The 20,405-nt window shown below is 47.2% G+C and overlaps 2 protein-coding genes across 2 annotated transcripts; both read right to left on the reverse strand.

Moving 5' to 3' along the window:
• Positions 1–5,861: 5,861 nt before the first annotated feature.
• On the reverse strand, positions 5,862–6,668 carry LOC139354973 (uncharacterized). The gene has a single exon (XM_070999247.1). It carries the CDS (start codon positions 6,666–6,668, stop codon positions 5,862–5,864), a length of 807 nt encoding a protein of 268 aa, XP_070855348.1.
• A 1,657-nt stretch (positions 6,669–8,325) lies between these two features.
• LOC139354974 (uncharacterized) lies at positions 8,326–10,446 on the reverse strand. The gene has a single exon (XM_070999248.1). The coding sequence runs from the start codon at positions 10,444–10,446 to the stop codon at positions 8,326–8,328; it is 2,121 nt and encodes a 706-aa protein (XP_070855349.1).
• Between the last annotated feature and the right edge of the window lie 9,959 nt (positions 10,447–20,405).

The following is a 20,405-nucleotide window of genomic DNA, read 5'->3' on the forward strand; positions in this document are numbered from 1 at the left end:
TAGCGATCCTTGCATAGTCAGACTGACTGGGTCTCGAGATCAGCGCTGTTATTTTCCTGTCTTGGCTTGAGTCTCTACTGTTTGCCTCCTTTTGTAGGTTGTTAACGGTCAGGCTTGCTACTAAGTTGTCCCCTTCGGCGTTCGTTAACGTGATGCTGGGGCCACCTTTGTCGTGGTATGTAGCTTCCAAATCGACCCAGATGTCAAGAAGGTGTGGGTCATTATCCGTTTCTGAGTAAAACAAGGATAATGCTTTTCTTATGTCCTCTAATCTGCCGTCCAGGGTGACATTAAGCCCTCCTTTTTAAGCCGGTACATCAACTTCTTCCCCATTCTGTTTAAGTTGCTTTCACTGCTGGGACAACCACGTTGGGCGCCAGATGTAACGAACTGATTTTTGTGGTCTGCTCGCTACGAGATTCGTGCGGCTAGCTCAGTATATTGTGTGTTCGTCCCATCAAATTTATATTAACGTGACCGCCCAGTAGCTCAGTGAGAAAGCACAGAATTCTCGGGTTCGTAGTGGGTTTATTGCGGGTATATTATTACAAATGTCTTGGTAGCTTGGTTGGCCTTGCCTCGTCTTGTGGCCTTCGGTACTTCCGACGGTCCTGATCGATTCGACGACCTCTCGCCTTGACGACTCGGTGCTCCAGTCCTGGAGCTCCCTGAAGATCCTCGCAGCTCCCTGAAGATCCTCGCAGCTCCCTGAAGATGCTCACTCGCTGCTCGCTCCTCACGCGTGGCTTGGTAACTTCTGGTAACGACTCGGACTCGCGAGGGGGATCAGCCGTGCGGGCTTAGGGAAGCGTCACCGTTCTCAGACTAGGGTGAACAGAAGCTGCGCTCTCCAGGATCACTCCTTTCGACACACCGCCGCCTGTCCCTTGCTCTGTCCCTGATGGTCCCACTGGGGTTTCTGCTCAGCACGCGCGGACAGTCAGGGCGGAACGCCTCGCGCTTTACTTCGCTTCCACGCCTAGTGTAAACGAACGTTCCACCCTAGCCTCACTCTTTTGCTTTTGGTCCGGGACGTTTCCGCGCTTTTGGTGCTCGGGGTTCGGGCGCGCCGCTCCGGGACCTCGCAAGTGGAATCCGTAGGGCTCTCCTGGACAATTCCACTCGAGACCGTACCGATCGACCGCTCTCCCTTCTGGCTTGTTATACCCTCTCCAGGCGTAACGCCAGGACTTTGTGGATAGGGTTAATCGACCGCCTTGACCTAGCCGTGTGATGCTCTCTGGACCTCAGCTACCTGCGTCTCAATTCGGAGATTCCTGGTATCCCAATCCCGAACGTCTCGACGCAGCAATCTTGCTCCTCGTAGGCTCCCACGGCGCTGCTTCTCCGCCGACTCGACTTGCTTGTAGATTATCTGGTTGTTTGATTGTTCACTTTGGTATCTGATTGATCTTGACGGTTTGACTCCTTGCGATCGACTGATCCATCTGCCAGCGCTTTGCGGCCTTATATAGGGTCTCCGGGAACCCTTATTTCCCTTTTGCGCATGGCCCGATGGATCTCTCCACTCCGGGTCCAAAGTCCGTGCCTCCTGGTTGACCCACTTGTCCTTCACGTACCGCTTCCGATCGATGCTCCGCCCACTGCTACCGTCCCGCTGATTCCCGTGATGCTTGTGGCACGCCTGTGTGCCGCTCCACTGCCGAGATGTGGCACTTCTTCTCCCGGTCCAAAGTTCACGGAAGAGTCCAAAGTTCGGTGGAGTCCCGTTATCCGCTATTGTACATGGCACTCTTGCCTTGCACGCGAAGTCTTCATTATCTCTCGATCTCCATCCTTGGTCTCCAAACTCTCTCGCTCTCCATCCTTGGTCACCAAACTCTCTCGTTCTCCATCCTTGGTCTCCAAACTCTTTCGCTCTCCATCCTTGGTCTCCAAACTCTCTCGTTCTCCATCCAAGTCTCCAAACTCTCCTCGCCGCGCCGTTACTACGCGAATTCGCTGCGTATCTGGTAAGCGGCCGGCCATCTGTTGCTGCTTGTATTTGTTGGGAGTTATTCAACTCCTCACAGTATTCAATGGGTTTTGCGCCAATAAAAATCCTGCAAAGGGTGAAACACAGCTCTAAAAGGTAAATATGCACATAACAAATAAAAGGCATTTTTTTAACATATGCCGAAACATTTTTTCAGGAGCGTTGGCCAAGGATTTGGAGGACCCGGACAAAGGTTTAAGGAACCAGCTGGATCGGACAACTATACCTTATAGTTCCCATAGGAACTATCGGAAAATAAAATTTTTTTTTAATTATATCTTTGATGTTTTTTAACATATAACCTCCTAAGCTTGGAAATAACATTTTTAAATTAATTTTGAATTTCGAATTAAATATTATCAAAATCGGATGACTATATCATATAAAATAATATGAAACAAATTATAGCTTCGGTGTTTTGTAACATATAACCTTATACGCTTGGAAATAACAATTTTTAATTAGTTAAGAATTTCGAATTTGATTTTATCAAAATCGGACGACTTTATAATATAGCTGCCATTGGAACGATCGGAAAATTGGTTAGAAAATAATATGAAACAAATTATAGCTTCCGTGTTTTTTAACATATATACTATAGGGAATATCATTTTTTGTATTTTTAAATTTAATTAATATAATTGCAAGGGTATACAAGCTTCGGCTTGCCGAAGTTAACTTCCTTTCTTGTTTTAAAGAAAATTTTGTTGGTATCTCTATGTTTTTAATTAATAGGTTTGCGGTTTACCAATTTATTATTTTTTATAATAATTTTTTCCGAACAAATAAATAGGCTACAAATAAGAAAAACAAATAAACATGTAATAACTTAATTACCCACTTTATACACCATTTTTGTTATGTGGATACTTAAATAATATGATTAATGTTAGGTTAGGTTATTATCAATAGTCGATTTTAATGACGTTAATGAATAACATGTACCTTCTTAGGTTGGTTAATACTAAAATTCTAATTTTAGACGCAATTATGTTTCCGGCCTAACAATGCAAAGCTATTATATACAAAATTAAATCTATTTTACCATGGATTTTGTGCAAATGTGACTTGTTTGGTTCGTTTTAACAGTAACTTGATAATTATACAGGTCAGGGTGGTCAAAAGTATTTACACATGACAAAAGTTAAATATACTTATAATTTGAACTTACTTCAAGAACTTCAGTGATTATTATTTCAGTGACTTTTTGCGAGTGTTTTGTGTTTGTTTATTAACAAAGCTTAGTCTAACAGTTGTGTAAGTGTTTTCGATTAGATCTCCCAGAAAACGGGTATGTAATTATAGTTATTTTAACATTTCTATTAGATTTGTTTAATCTCCATGCTTTGTTAGTGTAATTTTACACTCACTAAATTTGCTTTAACTCTTTTATTCCCTCTCTCTATCCCGCTCTATATTACATATGTAATAACACTCTTTTGGTGTGCTATTGTCCTATTTTCTCTCACTCTCTTGCTTGCTTAAATTGTAACTGTTCCTGCGTAAAGTTGTCAGTTTCCCACAAGCAACGCTCAGCCGATAGAAGATTTACTCTCTCGTGCTCTTACATTTAAATTAATAAGCGTGTTTTGTGCCTCTGTGGTTTTGAATTTTGATCCTAGTGCCAAATTTACTTGAGGTCTGCTCTAAGAAAAATTGTAGTCTTTCGTCTTCAACTAAAGACCCTTTTATTTTCTGCTGGCTCTGCGAATCGATGATGCACGTTAAATGCGCTGCATTAACTGGCAGAGTAAAACACTTCATTGATCTGAATTCTGGTCTCAGGTGGTCATGTGGATCCTGCAAGGAAACGGTAGTTGAGATGAGCGGCTTTATGAAGCAGACTCGAGACAGCCTTTTGAATCTCTCAGGTGCTTTTGAACTGCTTAATGAGGGGTTCTATTCCGTTTGTGCCCAATTTAATAACAAACAAGGGAGAACGCTATAGTCGAGTACCTCGACTATCAGATACCCGTTACTCAGCTAAATGGAGATATGCAAGCAGCAAAGCGAGATTAAAATGCGCCACCTACCGGCGGTATACAGATTTAAGCGTTATGGGCGTTAGAGTGGGCGTGGCAAATTTTTTGGATCAATCGATAGGTATTGACGAGACCAATACATTTCAGTTAAAATTTTTTATCTAGCATGAAAATTGTGGGCGTCACAGGGTTTTGCGGTTTGTGGGCGTTAAAGTGGGCGTGGCAAATTTTTTTTTGGGTCAATCGATAGGTATTGACGAGACCAATACATTTCAGTTAAAATTTTTTATCTAGCATGAAAATTGTGGGCGTCACAGGGTTTTGCGGTTTGTGGGCGTTAAAGTGGGCGTGGCAAATTTTTTTTTGGGTCAATCGATAGGTATTGATGAGAACATTACATTTCAGTTAAAATTTTCTATCTAGCATCAAAACTGTAGGAGCCACAGTTTTGGGCGGTTTGTGGGCGTTAGAGTGGGCGTGGCAGTCTACTGAAACAAACTTGCGCTGCGTAGGAAGCTCAGGAATCTGCACGCCAAATCTCAATAGCCTAGCTCCCATAGTTTCCGAGATCTCAGTGTTCATCCGGACAGACGGACAGACGGACAGACGGACATGGCTAGATCGACTCGGCTAGTGATCCTGATCAAGAATATATATACTTTATGGGGTCGGAAACGCTTCCTTCTGCCTGTTACATACTTTCCGACGAATCTAGTATACCCTTTTACTCTACGAGTAACGGGTATAAAAAGGAAGAACGCTATAGTCGAGTACCTCGACTATGAGATACCCGTTACTCAGCTAAATGGAGATCTGCAAGCAGTGGTGTAGAATAAAAACGTTTTATTTCCCGATTTGAAATTTTGATATATAAAGTAAATCTTGAAAAAAAATCTTTAAAATATTTTCATATAAAACTTACGAGCTGCAATCAACCATTCAAAGATACCTTCCATATTCAAGTATTTAACATAGATTAATATATACTTTTATTTCCGAGACTCAAATAATCTGAACAAATCAATATAATAAGGTTTTAATATACCGTGAAGTTAAGTAAAGACTTTCTTGAAGGCAGACCTTTAGATCAACTTTTCTGGTCGATGAAAATGCTAATCAGCTCAAGAAAATAAATTACTTTTAATATATAACTAAGTAATACAGTTCATATCATCTGAATAATGAAAACAATCCAAAAAGAATTCCCAAGCCAAATTAATGTAATATTGCAAGCTCAGATATATGAAAAGCACACCATTGTCTTGGGCCAAAAGTGAAACTGCAATCCCAAAATTTCCGACATCCGCACTGATGAAGAATAAAAACGTTTTATTTCCCAATTTGAGTGGACTGTATTTCAATGATTAAATTTGTCACATTTTCTTGTGTGTCCGATGCTTTCCGTTGTAGTCTTAACACTAAGTCCTAAAAAATCTCTAAAGTGTACGCAGCACCAAAATACATTAAATAGGCAAAAGTTAGTATTTCATATACCAAAGAGAATAAGATTCAAAATTAAATAACGGCTGCAATGAGTTCATCAACATCCCGGGCCGCCCTGAAACAATGTTTCAGAATTAGGCAGTACTGCTAACTTGGTGATGGGCCGTGTCATCTCTCCAGTAGACGTCTTAAGTTTTACAGCGCGTACAAGTCCATCTGGTCCAGGATGAGCTTTCACTACACGGGCTAGTATCCAAGCTGCTGGAGGGAGATTTGAGTCCTTGACGAGGACTACATAGTCTACAGCGATGTTGCGTTCCTTGTTGTTCCACTTTTGGCGTTGCTGCAAGGATGTTAAATACTCTTGGTGCCAGCGTTTCCAAAACCCTTGATACATCGATTGCAAGTGCTGCCAATAGTCCAGACGATTGATCGGCAAATTAGTCAGATCTCCCTCTGGAACAGTTGTAAATGGGCGCCCAGGTGAGGTCGGTGTCAGGTGTGTAGCATAGCGGTCGCGAGTTCACCACTGCACTGATCTGAGCAATAAGAGTTTGCATTTCTTCACAGGTTAGAACAGTTTTTCCCACAACTCGACGCAGATGTAGTTTGACGGAACGTACTGATGACTCCCACTTCCCTCCCCAATGTGGCGAATGGGGAGGTATAAAACTCCATTTGATTCCATCATTGGCCAGCGATTGTGCTAGATTGCGTTGATGCTCCTGCGAAGATAAAAGTTGCTGCATCTCATCTAGTGCCCGTTTGGCACCCACAAAATTCGTCCCGTTGTCGGCTTCTGTTATACGGATGCCTGGTAGATCGGCCATGAATTGGTGCTCCGTGAGTTTACGTTGGCGAAAACATTTGATGCAGTTGTGAACCAGATTTCTTATCAGGTTGCGCGCACCAAAGATCCAGTACCTTTGACGAACAATTACAAAATGTGCAGAAACTCCTGGATAAAGATTTGTCGTATGCTCGTGCTCCAAAATCATTCTTGTGATGCGGTTCGACTTCGGAAGCAGTATAGGGTGTTTTACATCAGCTGGTAATTGTGAGTTGTCCAGTCGTCCACCAACTCGAAGAAGGCCATCTTTGCAGATAATCGGCGAGAGCTTCACCAACTGGGAGCGGCTGTGAAGTGGCTTGTTTTCCGTCAGTAGTTTGCGGTCTTCCATGAAACATTTCTGAGCCTCTTGCAGGCAAAGAACGCGAGCAGCCTGAATCTCCTCAAAGGTGAGCATCTTTCCATTTGCCAACGTTACAGATTAGGTCTTTTGGATGAAGCGTAAGGCGTAAGCTACAACGCGTACCAGCTTTGTCCAGGACGAGACGCGTTGAGTCAAAGCTTCGATTGGTGACAATGAGGAGGTTTCCTGTGCGGTTAATGCGGTGGTCTTCACTTCCTCTTTTTCATGGTTTTCTAAAAGTGAAGAACAGAACTTTTTAGAGGTCAACTTTACCGCAAGCATTTCTGGATCTTGCAGCCATGAAGGTCCCATCCACCATAAGTCGAAATGGAGAAGGTCTGAAGCAAGCATTCCTCGTGTGGCGCAGTCCGCCGGATTCTCCTTTGTGTTTACATGATGCCATGCGTTGCGCGGTAAGGCTTCGAGTATTTCTGAGGTTCTATTGACTACAAATGTTTTAAGCTTGGATGGAGGATGTGAAAGCCAGGCCAAGACTATGGTTGAGTCACACCATGCATGTACTTCAATGTCCTTGTGTTGTAGCGCAGCCTTGACTGATAAGAAAAGTCGGCTCAGTAGCAAAGCGCCACACAGTTCGAGACGCGATAGAGACTGCTGCTTCAGCGGAGCAACTCTGGTTTTTCCTGCTATGAGTGAAACAGATACGGTGCCATCTGCTCGTACCACTCTGCTATAGATGACTGCGGAATATGCCTTGATGGATGCATCTGAAAATCCATGCAGTTCGATGTGATCTTCATTGTTTTGGACAAACCGTGGCAGGCGTAGATCTCGAAGGATGTGTAGGTCGTTACGGCATTTATTCCACCAGTCCGCAATTTTTGGAGGGAGCTCCGTGTCCCAGCCGAGATCGAGTAGCCACAATTCTTGGAACAGAATTTTGAACTGCACTACCACCGGCGACAGAATACCCAGCGGGTCAAAGATGCGTGCCACATCTGACAGCACTTGGCGTTTGGTGTTGTGCGGATTTGTTGTGAGGCAAACTTTGTAGGAAAACATATCCTCTTCGGGATCCCAATGAATGCCAAGAACCTTTGCTGTAGAATTGGATCCTTTGCCTTGCACTTCGGTTGTAGCGAGAGATCTGTCAGCAACACGTGATGAATTGGAAACCCATTTACCAAGTTCCATGCCTGCGCATTTCATCAACTGGATCAACTCATTTTGATTGCGAATGAGCTCCTCCTCGGTATGTGCTCCGGTCAGTACGTCGTCCATATAAAACTGCTCCTTCAAGATCTTTGCAGCGGTAGGAAATTCGTGTTGATGGTCGTGAGCTAACTGATCCAGGACCCTCACTGCTAAAAATGGTGCGCAGGATGTGCCGTATGTTACCGTGGACAGTTCATAGTGTTTAATAGGAGTCATTTCATCTTCTCTCCAAACAATTCGCTGAAAGCCACAATGGTTGGCAGCCACCCAGATTTGTCGATACATTTTGACAATATCTGCTGAAAATACGAACTTGAACATTCTGAAACCCATACAAATCGAGAAAAGGTTTCGTAGAATGCTGGGTCCAATGTGCAGAGCTTCGTTTAAGGACCGTCCATTCGTGTCCTTGAATGAGCCGTCAAATACGACGCGTAATTTTTGGGTAATTACAGGATGATGTGGCAAGTAAAAGCTCGGCTTTTTGTCAATGTCTTCTGGCGATAGTTCTCGCATGTGGCCCAACTCAAGATACTCACGCAAATTGTACGTACTGTGAATGCAGATTGGGGTCTTTCTTTAGGCGGCGCTCTACACCCCTGAATCTTGTTAGCGCTCCCTGTAAAGTATCCGAAAACTGTTCCATGGAGGTTTTGAACGGAAGTTCGACGATGTAACGCCCCTTAGAGTCCCGAGTGTGCGTCTTCACAAAGTGCTGCTCAACTTCATCGTCCTCCGGTTTCCCATGGAATTCCTGGTTGACATCCTCCAGCTCCCAAAAGCGTTTTAGCGATTCGTCAATGTCAATAGCCGTGTGCATTGTTGTTGTAAATGAACATCCGGTAGTAACGATAGATGTGATGACCCATCCAAATATGGTCGAAATGGCGATGATATTGCCCTGGTTGTCGAACATCTTTTGACCGGTGAATACGGTCCAAACGTAGTCGCTGCCCAGGAGTATATCAACTGGCGCCAACGATTGATAGTCAGAATCCGCATGCTCAAAGCCAGCGAATGCCTTGAGTGCTGAGGCGGCGATATCATGTCTTGCCAACGTGGAGCTAATTTTGCTGAGTACGTGGGCACGTACCTTCATTGTGTGATCTGAGATCCTTGACTGCAAGTCCAGTGTGCTGCAGCCTCTAGTTGTCTCAGCTTTGATTGATGAAATTCTGGTCACCAAGATTCGTGACGGTGAGCGTGCCAGTCCGAGCGCCTGTACGCACCGCTCGGAGATGTACGACAGTTCCGAGCCACTGTCCAAAAGCACACGGCAGGTAGTGTGCGATCCTGTTGCGTTTCTTACAAACACTAGAGCGGTTGGCAATGCACTTTTACGTAGCCCTTTTGGCTGTGTTACTGTTGTTGATTCGTTGCACAAGGATTCAGCTGTGGGAGCCCCTTGTGCCCGTGCGATATGGCTGATGGTGACGGTAGCATCTTCGGGAGCGCTTGGGATGTGTCTTTCATCATCTCGTGAGTGTGTCGAAGCGACAGCGGCTTGCGAACCAAGAATATCTGCATGTAGCAGAGAGTGGTGACGATTGTGGCAAAACTTGCATGTGAATTTGGATTCACACTTTCGCGACACATGCCCAGGCTTAAGGCAGTTAAAGCACAGTGATTTTGCTTTAACAAATGTGCGTCTCTGCTCGATTGACAATTCACCAAACTTTGAGCAGGCGTAGATCTTGTGCTCCTTCGAGTTACACTTCACACAAGTGTTTGCTTCCGTTGATACTAAAACGTGTGACGATCGCTTTGCCTTGCCATGTTGTGGGCCAACCGTGGAGTCTATGTCTGATTCACTTTTGCTGAGCTCGAATTCCTCGCAACGTCGGTCTAAAAACTTGAGTAGATCATCCACAGACGGAGATTCCAGTTCCCGGCTCCCTTCGATCCATTTGCGACGGGTTTCAGCATCGATTTTGGCCAGAATGAAGTGTATAATCCAGCAGTCCCTATTAGTTTGCCCTGCTGCATCCAGGCCGCGTACAATTTCGGTGGCTCCGTCCGTCACCTTGCGCAGAACCGTTACATCTGCTCTGGCGGTCGAAGGTAAGTTAACAAATGTCTCCAGCAGAGTGTTAACAATGTGACGTGGTCTATTGTACCGATCAATTAGGCAAGTCCAAGCAGCCTCGTAAGCTGCATCCGTTATTGGCATATGTCGTATAAAGTCAGCTGCTTCGCCAGTGATGTACGTTTTCAAGTAGTGCAACTTTTGTATTTCTGTCAAATGCTGCTTGCTATGGATCGTACTCTCGAAGATGTTTTTAAAGGCTGGCCACTCCTTGTAGTCGCCAGTGAATAACTTGATGTGGATTTTTGGCAGTTCATTATGCATTACATTTGCTGCCGAGCTTGCCCTTAAAAGCGTTGCTTGTTGCTCAGCCAAACGCTCGTTGAGCTGCTGCTGTTGTTCCAGAAAACGAACTAGGTTTTCGTTTCCCACTCCTGATGCCATTGGTGCGGCCTCATCAGGGTTGCCAGAGTTTCTGAAGTTATTGGCTTCTCTTTCATTCTCTTGAGATTCTTCACAGGTGCGTATGAGGTTGCGAAATAATGTGCTCGCTTGCAAGTACTTGTCCTCGTACCTTTCGTTGTCGATGGCTGGATCGACGTACCCTTCCTCTTCGTCAAAAAGGACCATTTGGTCGCTGATGGACTCGAATTCTTTCCATACGATGTTGAGCCTTTCCAATGAAACTTGTATTTCATCAAGCTTCCATTTTGATCCCGCACGTGGATCTTGAGACGCCGTTAGCAAACGCGTAATGCTTGCCTTCGCACGGCTTCTAGCTGCCTTCAAAAGTTTAAACTGATCCATGTTAATCAGTAACTAAATCTGGCTAGAAGGACCAAAGATATGGTGTAGAATAAAAACGTTTTATTTCCCGATTTGAGTGGACTGTATTTCAATGATTAAATTTTGTCACATTTTCTTGTGTGTCCGATGCTTTCCGTTGTAGTCTTAACACTAAGTCCTAAAAAATCTCTTAAGTGTGACGCAGCACCAAAATACATTAAAAAGGCAAAAGTTAGTATTTCATATACCAAAGAGAATAAGATTCAAAATTAAATAACGGCTGCAATGCGTTCATCAACAAGCAGCAAAGCGAGATTAAAATGCGCCACCTACCGGCGGTAGACAGATTTAAGCGTTATGGGCGTTAGAGTGGGAGTGGAAAATTTGTTTTTGGATCAATCGATAGGTATTGACGAGACCAATACATTTCAGTTAAAATTTGGTATATAGCATGAAAATTGTGGGCGTCACAGGCTTGGGCGGTTTGTGGGCGTTAAAGTGGGCGTGGGTATTGAGGAGAACAATACATTTCAGTTAAAATTTTTATTCTAGCATCCAAACTGTAGGAGCCACAGTTTTTGGCGGTTTGTGGGCGTTAGAGTGGGCGTGGCACTCTGCTGAAACAAACTTGCGCTGCGCAAGAAGCTCAGGAATCTGCACGCCTAGCTCTTATAGTTTCCGAGATCTCAGCGTTCATCCAGACAGACAGACGGACAGACGGACATGGCTAGATCGACTCGGCTAGCGTTCCTGATCAAGAATATATGTACTTTATGGGGTCGGAAGCGCTTCCTTCTGCCTGTTACATACTTTCCGACGCATCTAGTATACCCTTTTACTCTACGAGTAACGGGTATAAAAATTACTAACTAAGTCGCCTAAACGCAAAAAAGCCAGCTTAGCGGGAGTTAATACGATCATGGTATCCACCCCAAATCCGAACTTGGTAGCTGCAGCAGTTTCTGTTGACACAGGGGTAAGTGAACCAACTGCGAATATAGATACAGCTGACTCCGGTGGAGTCAGTGTTTCTAGAAGTCTTGTGGTAAAAAATCTTCAGTGCCGGCTACGTTGCCGACCGGCTTAATGATGATTTAGTAATAAAAGAATTGGTTCCCAATAAACCGAGAACAAATAAAAGGCCTACCACTGCGCCAAAAAACTAAAAACTTTATTTTTGGACAATCAAAATGTTAGGGGACTAAATATGAAGCTACCCAAGCTTTATGCTGACTCCTCTGCATTTACTGCAGATATTTTAGCTTTTACGGAAACTTGGCTGAAACCAGAAGTTCTGTCAAACAATTTTAATGCCTATAGGACCGATCGCTCCTCACGTAGGGGAGGCGGTGTGCTGATTGCAGTTACCACTAGCGTAACATCTGAGAGAATTCACTTTGATATCCCTATCGAAATTGAATTTGTTAGTGTGAAAGTTTCCTTGCAATCCCTATTTATTTTTGTTACATGCTCCTATATTCCACTTGGCTCTGATTTAATAATTTATGAGCACCATCTGTCTGCGATTAAATCTGTTCTATCCCTTCTTTCTAACAGAGACCTTTTGATTGTTTGTTGACTTTAATCTCCCTGGTGTTTCTTGGTCTCCTCCTACTGACTCACTTGTCGCTTTACCCTTATCCGTCCATGATTTTGTAGATGGTATTTTAGAATTGTGTTACAGCAAGTACGCTTTATACGGAATTCATTAAATAGACAATTAGGTCTTGTGTTTGTTTTAGACCCGTCTGGAGTCACGGTATCTAGAATTGACGCTCTTGTTGTACCTGAAGACCAATGGAATTTACAATCTGCCTCCCATGCATTGATACCCTCTCTCCTTTAGTTTCTCCAACTAAAAATGGTTGTTTTCGAAAATGTGACTATAATAAACTTAACGTATGATTTCTCAATATAATTGGATAGACTTGTACAATTGTATGGATATTGAAAGTGCCACTGAACTATTCTATATAGTGTTAAATATTTTTTTTGAATGAATGCGTTCCTGATAGGCTTCCTTCAAAGTTAAATAGGACTCCTTGGTTCACCAATGCGCTTCAGAGACTTAAAAACCGGAAAACAAACACTTATAAATCGGGTAAGCCAACTTATTTATCGAAATATGTGGTGGCTCGATCGGATTTTAATGTTCTCAATAGTCATTGCTATTCTATGTATTTAAGTCAATGTAAATTTGAATTTTCAAATGATCCGAAGCAATTTTATAACTTTGTTAATGCCAAGCGTAAGTATTCGGCGTTGCCTTCATCGGTACGTTTTAATCCAATGGAGGCATCGACGGATTCTGATATTGCTGATTTATTTGCCGAGTTTTTCCAAACTACTTTTAGTTCGGCTGCTTGGTCCAGTCCTAACTACCCTTATCCCTTGTGAGGAGTTGAATAACTCCCCACAAATAGAAGCAGCAGCAGATGGCCGGCCGCTTACCAGATACGCGGCGAATTCGCGTAGTAACGGCGCGGCGGGGAGATCGAGAGAGTTTGGAGACCAACGAAGGAGAGCGAGAGAGTTTGGAGACCAATGAAGGAGAGCGAGAAAGATTGGAGACCAAGGATGGAGAGCGAGAGAGTTTGGAGACCAATGAAGGAGAGCGAGAGAGATTGGAGACCAAGGATGGAGATCGAGAGAGAATGGAGACTTCGCGGGCAGAGCAAGAGTGCCGTATGCAGAAGGGGATAACGGAACTCCTCTGGACTTTGGACTCTCCCGTGAACTTTGGACCGGGAGAGGAAGTGCCACATCTCGGCAGTGGAGCGGCACACAGGCGTGCCACAAGCGGCACGGGAATCAGCGGAACGGCAGCAGTGGGCGGAACATCCATTGGAAGCGGTACATAAAGGACAAGTGGGTCATCCAGGAGGCACGGACTTTGGACCCAAAGTGGAGAGATCCAGCGGGCCGTGCGCAAAAGGGAAATAACGGTGCTTGGAGGCCCTATATAAGGCCGCAGAGCGCTGGCAGCTGGATCAGTCGATCACAAGGAGTCAAACCGTCAAGATCACTCAGATACCAAAGTGAACAATCAAACAACCAGATAACCTACAAGGGAGCAGCAGCAAGTCGAGTCGCCAGAGAAGCAGCGCCGTGGGAGCCTACAAGGAGCGAGATTGCTACGTCGAGACGTTCGGGATTGGGATACCAGGAATCTCCGAATTGAGACGCAGGTAGCTGAGATCCGGAGGGCGTCACACGGCTAGGTCAAGGCGGTCGATTAACCCTGTCCACAAAGTCCTGGCGTTACGCCTGGAAAGAGTATAACAAGCCAGAAGGGAGAGCGGTCGATCAGTAAGGTCTCGAGTGGAATTGTCCAGGAGAGCCCTACGGATTCGACTTGCGAGGTCCCGGAGCGGCGTGCCCGAACCACAAATATAACAAGCCAGAAGGGAGAGCGGTCGATCGGTACGGTCTCGAGTGGAATTGTCCAGGAGAGCCCTACGGATTCGACTTGCGAGGTCCCGGAGCGGCGTGCCCGAACCCCGAGTACCAAAAGCCACACGGAAACGTCCCGGACAAAAAGCAAAAGGGTGAGGCTAGGGTGGAACGTTCGTTTACACTAGGCGTGGAAGCGAAGTAAGGCGCGAGGCAGCTTCCTGGCGTTACCGCCTTGACTGTCCGCGCGGGCTGAGCAGAAACCCCAGTGGGACCATCCGGGACAGAGCAAGGGACAGGCGGCGGTGTGTCGAAAGGAGCGATCCTGGAGAGCGCAGCTTCTGTTCACCCTAGTCTGAGAACGGTGACGCTTCCCTAAGCCCGTACGGCCGATACCCCTCGCGAGTCCGAGTCGTTGCCAGCAGTCACCAAGTCACGCGTGAGAAGTGAACCGCGAGCGAGCATCTTCAGGGAGCTGCGAGGATCTTCAGGGAGCGGCGAGGATCTTCAGGGAGCTGCGAGTATCTTCAGGGAGCTACAGGACGGGAGCACCGAGTCATCAAGGCGAGAGGCCGTAGAGTCATCCAGGACCGTCGAAAGCACCGAAGGTCACAAGCAACGAGTCAAAGCCAACCAAGCGACTAAGACACTTGTAATAATATACCCGCAATAAAACCCAATACGAACCCGTGAATTCTGTGCTTTCTCACTGAGCTACTGGGCGGTCACGTTAATATAAATTTGGTGGGACGAACACACAATATACTGAGCTAGCCGCACGAATCTCGTAGCGAGCAGACAATAAAAATCAGTTCGTTACATCTGGCGCCCAACGTGATTGTCCCAACAGTGAGAACAGCACAGTAAAAATGGAAAAGAAGTGGATTTACCGCCTCAAGAAGGAAGACTTCGCCCATGTCGCACAGAGGCTCAACGTCGCCCTGGAGGGCAGGCTAGACGACATGAGGAAGGCACTATCGGAATACTACTCCGAAACAGAGAACGATCCACAACTCGTCGACATCTGGGCCGAGCTAGAGGCGACATACTACGACAGAGCCGGCCCAAGCATTACGTTAACGAACGCTGAAGGGGATAACCTGGTGGCAAGCCTGAGCGTTGACAACATACAGAAAGAGGCCCACAGGAGAGAGTCAAGCCAAGAAAAGAAAGCAGCAGCGCTGATCCCGAGACCAAGCCAGTCGGACTATGCAAAGGTCGCTAAGCAGGTCCGCGAATGGTCGTTCAGGTTCGACGGGGCGGAAAAACCATTCGAGTTCCTGGAGCAGGTAGAATGGTCCGCCAACACGTACGGTTTGGAGCTTGATATGATCCCTCGAGCGATGCCGGAGTTGCTAAAAGGAAGGGCCTTGAAATGGTTCATCGCCAACAATAAGCAATGGAGAACATGGGCAGAATTCATTGAAAGCTTCCACACATATTTCCTGCCAAGAGACTTCTTCACCAGGCTGGCGGACCAGGTCCGGCAAAGGAAGCAAGGCTTCAGCGAGTCGTTCAAGGACTACATGATCGACATGCAGACGATGGTGAGGCCACTTAACTATTCTACGAAAGAGACGTTAAGGGTCATTAAAGAGAACTGCACCCCCAGTCTAAGGATCTTCCTAAGGGCATACAAAGTGTCGGACCTGGACACGCTGATGATATTAGCAGACGAGTATGAAGAACTGGAAAAGGAGCGGGAAGCGTTCGCGCAAGAAAACAAATTCTCGAAGAACAAGTCGTCATCGCCAGCGCAGGTAACATGCAGAAGATGCGAAGAGACAGGAATCCAGGAGACGCGGGGAAACGACCAATGGTCGCCACCTAACCGAGTACCACGGCAGCAGGCAACAGGAGCACCACGCGGAGGCCAATGGACACCACCACAACAGCAACAGATGCAACCAGCAAACAATGTTTGGAGGCCACCAAGTACAACACAAAGGCCTCGTGAAACGACACACATCACAGACCCCCAGGAGGCCTGCCGAAAGTGCGGCGGTCATGGACACTGGGCGCGGGGATGTCGGCACCAACGCCTGTTGTTCTGCTGGGTGTGCGGGAGAGTAGGCGTCAGGAGCGTTGAATGCTGCCAGCAGGCGGGAAATGCCCAGCGATCTCAGCCGCAGAGAGGCGAGCGGGGGTCGCAAGATGCTACCTCTCCAAACTAACGGGAAAGCTGATCGAGGAGGAGCAGCAGTTGTCCGCAGCGGTGACGATTGGTGGGGGCACATACAAGGCCACAATCGACACCGGGGCAACAGCAAGCTTTATAAGCAAAGAGCTGGCGGACGACCTGGCTGCCCTCGGAAAGATTACGAGGATACGACGGCAAGTTAGGTTGGCAGACGGAAGATGTGGCGGAATCGATGAGCAGCTGGAGGTGGAAATTGCGTTCGGGAACAAGCGACTGAGCATGAGCCTGCTGATACTACCAGGAGTAGTGGATTCATTGGTGTTGGGATGGAACTTTCTAACACAAGTCGGTACCGAAATTAAGTGCGCTGGACACGAAGTGATAATACCGGCCAGGAATCGTCACAAGGGATGGCTCGAGGAAAAGTTGTCGGTGGCAGTCGTACAACGGGCAAGCGAAGATTACGACACGACGAAATTCCTGGAGGCAGAGCTATCGACTTTCAGCAGCATGAAGGGAACATCAAACATGGCAGAGCATCAGATCACGATGAAAGACGACAAACCAATAAAGCAGCGATACTATCCCAAGAATCCGAAAGTTCAAGGGGAGATCAATGCGAAGGTGGACGAGCTTCTCCAAATGGGATACATAGAACACTCAACAAGCCCATACAGTTCTCCCATCGTGATGGTTAGAAAAAAGACGGGCAAATGGAGACTGTGCGTCGACTTTAGGCAAATAAACGCCAAATCTGTAAAGGATGCCTACCCGATGCCCCGAATAAATTATATTCTCGACCAACTGAGGGAAGCACGGTACATCAGCAGCTTGGACCTAAAGGATGGGTACTGGCAAATCCCACTGAAAGCGGACAGCAGGCAGTATACGGCATTTACAGTGCCGGGGAAAGGTTTATTCCAATGGAAAGTAATGCCATTCGGACTTCATTCGGCGTCTGCGACTTTTCAACGGGTGCTGGACCGGGTGATCGGCCCGGAAATGTCGCCGCACGCATTTGCTTACCAGGACGACATCATAGTGATCGGGCGCTCGCTGGAAGAACATAAGGCCAACCTAAAGGAAGTTTTCCGACGACTAAAGGAGGCAAATCTGAGATTAAACCCGGAGAAGTGTCAATTTTTTAAGAAAGAGCTGTTATATCTCGGTCATCGAGTGACTAGCGAAGGAATAGGCACGGATCCGGAAAAGGTAGCAGCCATCGCCGAACTAGAACCACCATCGACAGTAAGAGAGCTCCGACAGTACCTGGGCGTAGCATCATGGTACCGCCGGTTTGTACCTGACTTCGCAAAAATAGTCAAACCTCTCAACGATCTGCTACGCAAGGGCAATAAATGGGTGTGGACACAGGAACATCAGACGGCGTTCGAAGAGGTGAAGGCAAGACTCGTCGCTGACCCCGTACTGGCATGCCCGGACTTCGACAAACCATTCATCTTGCAAACTGACGCAAGCGACTACGGCATCGGGGCAATCTTGACCCAGGAAACTGAACGAGGCGAAAAGGTAATCTCTTACTCAAGCCGAACGCTCAACGGCGCTGAGAAGAATTACTCAACAACCGAGAAGGAGTGCTTGGCAATCGTCTGGGCAATCCGAAAGCTCAAGCCGTATCTGGAAGGTTACCACTTTAAAGTAGTAACCGACCACATGGCACTGAAGTGGCTCAACAGCATAGAGAGCCCTTCAGGGAGGATCGCCAGATGGGCCCTGGAGTTGCAGCAGTACGACTTCGAAATAGCGTACAGGAAAGGGCAACTCAACGTGGTGGCAGACGCTTTGTCAAGGCAGCCACTGCCGGAAACGCTTCGAGGGATCAAGGAGACGTCGGCGGCGGAAGCTTCTGCAGCATGCAGCTGGATTCTGGAAATGCGCGAAAAGATAAGGACCCAGCCGCAAAAGTATCCAGACTACGTGATGGAGGGTAACACCCTGTACAGGAATATACCCCATAGAGCGGGCAGCGAAGATGTTGCAACATGGAAGATGTGCGTCCCGAAAGCGCTGCGGGAAACGGTGCTGAAGGAGAACCACGACTCACCGGCGGCTGGCCATGTAGGAAGCCGAAAGACAATAGCACGTCTGGCAGCCCGGTACTACTGGCCAGGAATGCACAGAGACGCCCGAGCCCACGTGCGAGTATGCGAGACATGCATGAGGTTCAAGCCGAATCAGATGCAAATGGCTGGGAAAATGCTTACGCAGGTGCCAGAGGAACCATGGGCTACGGTATGTGCGGACTTCGTCGGACCCCTGCCGCGTTCGAAACACGGCAACCAAATGCTGCTGGTATTGATAGACAGGTTCTCCAAGTGGACTGAGTTGGTGCCGCTGCGAAGCGCGACGGCCGAATCCCTAATGAAAGCTTTCAAAGAACGCATAATCGCGAGGTATGGGGTCCCCAAAATAGTCATAACGGACAACGGAGTCCAGTTTACCAGCAAAACCTTCAAGAGTTTCCTGGCCGAAATGGGAGCCAGGCAACAGTTCACAGCTCCATACACCCCACAGGAGAACCCGACTGAGAGAGCCAATAGGACGGTGAAAACAATGATTGCGCAGTTCGCAGGGCAGAACCAAAGAGACTGGGACGAAAAATGGCCAGAAATCATGCTGGCAGTAAACACGAGCGTTTCAGAATCCACAGGTTACACACCGTCGTTCATTACCCAAGGCAGAGAACCAAGACTACCGAGCGCCCTATACGACAGAGAAACCGTAGGGACCGGACGACCGACAGAGACCCCGGAAGAGAATGCTAACAAACTCAGGGAAATCTTCAAGATTGTAAGGCGGAACCTGGAGAAAGCATCCCAGGACCAGGCTAGGCATTATAACCTAAGGAGGAGGCAATGGTCGCCAAAGGTGGGTCCACACACAACAGATGCAAAACAACATTAAAAGTCCAAGGATACCCACAAGAATGACCAAAGGATACTACGAAAGGATCCCAAGGATACCTCCAAGGATGGCCAAAGGATACTACGAAGGGTGTCCAAGGATACCTCCAAGGATGACCAAAGGACACTACGAAAGGATCCCAAGGATACCTCCAAGGATGCCCAAAGGATACTACGAAGGGTGTCCAAGAATACCTTCAAGGATGCCCAAAGGATACTACGAAGGGTGCCCAAGGATACCTCTAAAGGATGACCAAAGGACACTACGAAAGGATCCCAAGGATACCTCCAAGGATGCCCAAAGGATACTACGAAGGGTGTCCAAGAATACCTTCAAGGATGCCCAAAGGATACTACGAAGGGTGCCCAAGGATACCTCCAAGTATGACCAAAGGACACTACGAAAGGATCCCAAGGATACCTCCAAGGATGCCCAAAGGATACTACGAAAGGAGTCCAAGGATACCCCCAAGGATGCCCAAAGGATACTACGAAGGGTGTCCAAGGATACCTCCAAGGATGACCAAAGGACACTACGAAAGGAGTCAAAGGATACGTCCAAGGATTCCCAAAGGGTACTACGGAAAGAGTCCAAGGATACCTGCAAGGATTCCCAAAGGATACTACGAACAAATTCCAAGGATACCTCCAAGGATACTACAGGTCATCTACAAAGGCGCAATGAAACACATAAAGGACATCAGGAGAACGTTAAGAACACAAAGGGAGCGAACCAGAGCGTCTAAGGTCTCGATTGGGACTGATCGGAGGAAAAGAAAAAACACGCATCAAAAGTCTGCCGAAGGAAGAGGGAAGACGGTACAGAGCAGAGAGCTGTACCGTAGATCTGAGTAGTAAGAAGGAGAGGCCGATGGAAATAGCGGGATTGAGCAAAGAGGAAGGCTCGGAACCGAGGTGTCGTTAAAGGGAGCCCAGGCTCCAGCTGCACAATCAAAATCAACGAGCAATCATGAGCACACGAGTAACAAGAAGCGAAGCGCGCAGGATGATGGCTGCCCACCAGCCGTCCGGAGGATCTAGCCCGGGGCAAGGATGGTCGGCAGCCCGGCCTACCCGAACCTCGCGGCGGATCTCCGGGCGGGGCGTCCCCGATCCGGTAATCAGCTCCGACAGCGACGTCGAGTTGGTGGAGGACCCACGGGTGGAGCAACGGCGATGGCGGCTTCGCAAAGCGGTCAACAGGGCCGACGGCCGCATCCCGACTGGCGCGGCGGAGGTAGAGTGGGCCAGCGAAGAGTCGCCCCAAGACCAGCTGGCTCTCAGTAGCCATGCCGAGGCTGTGGTAGCGGCCACATGGGAATTTCGGCGCAAGTGCGAGGCGCGAA

Source organism: Drosophila suzukii, unplaced genomic scaffold (assembly GCF_043229965.1).
Source record: "Drosophila suzukii unplaced genomic scaffold, CBGP_Dsuzu_IsoJpt1.0 scf_5, whole genome shotgun sequence".
Taxonomy (NCBI): domain Eukaryota; kingdom Metazoa; phylum Arthropoda; class Insecta; order Diptera; family Drosophilidae; genus Drosophila; species Drosophila suzukii.

Bases quoted from the DNA above. Each gene is read 5' to 3' on its own strand.
- LOC139354973 (XM_070999247.1), bottom strand. From the start codon at position 6,668: ATGCTCACCTTTGAGGAGATTCAGGCTGCTCGCGTTCTTTGCCTGCAA.
- LOC139354974 (XM_070999248.1), bottom strand. From the start codon at position 10,446: ATGGTCCTTTTTGACGAAGAGGAAGGGTACGTCGATCCAGCCATCGAC.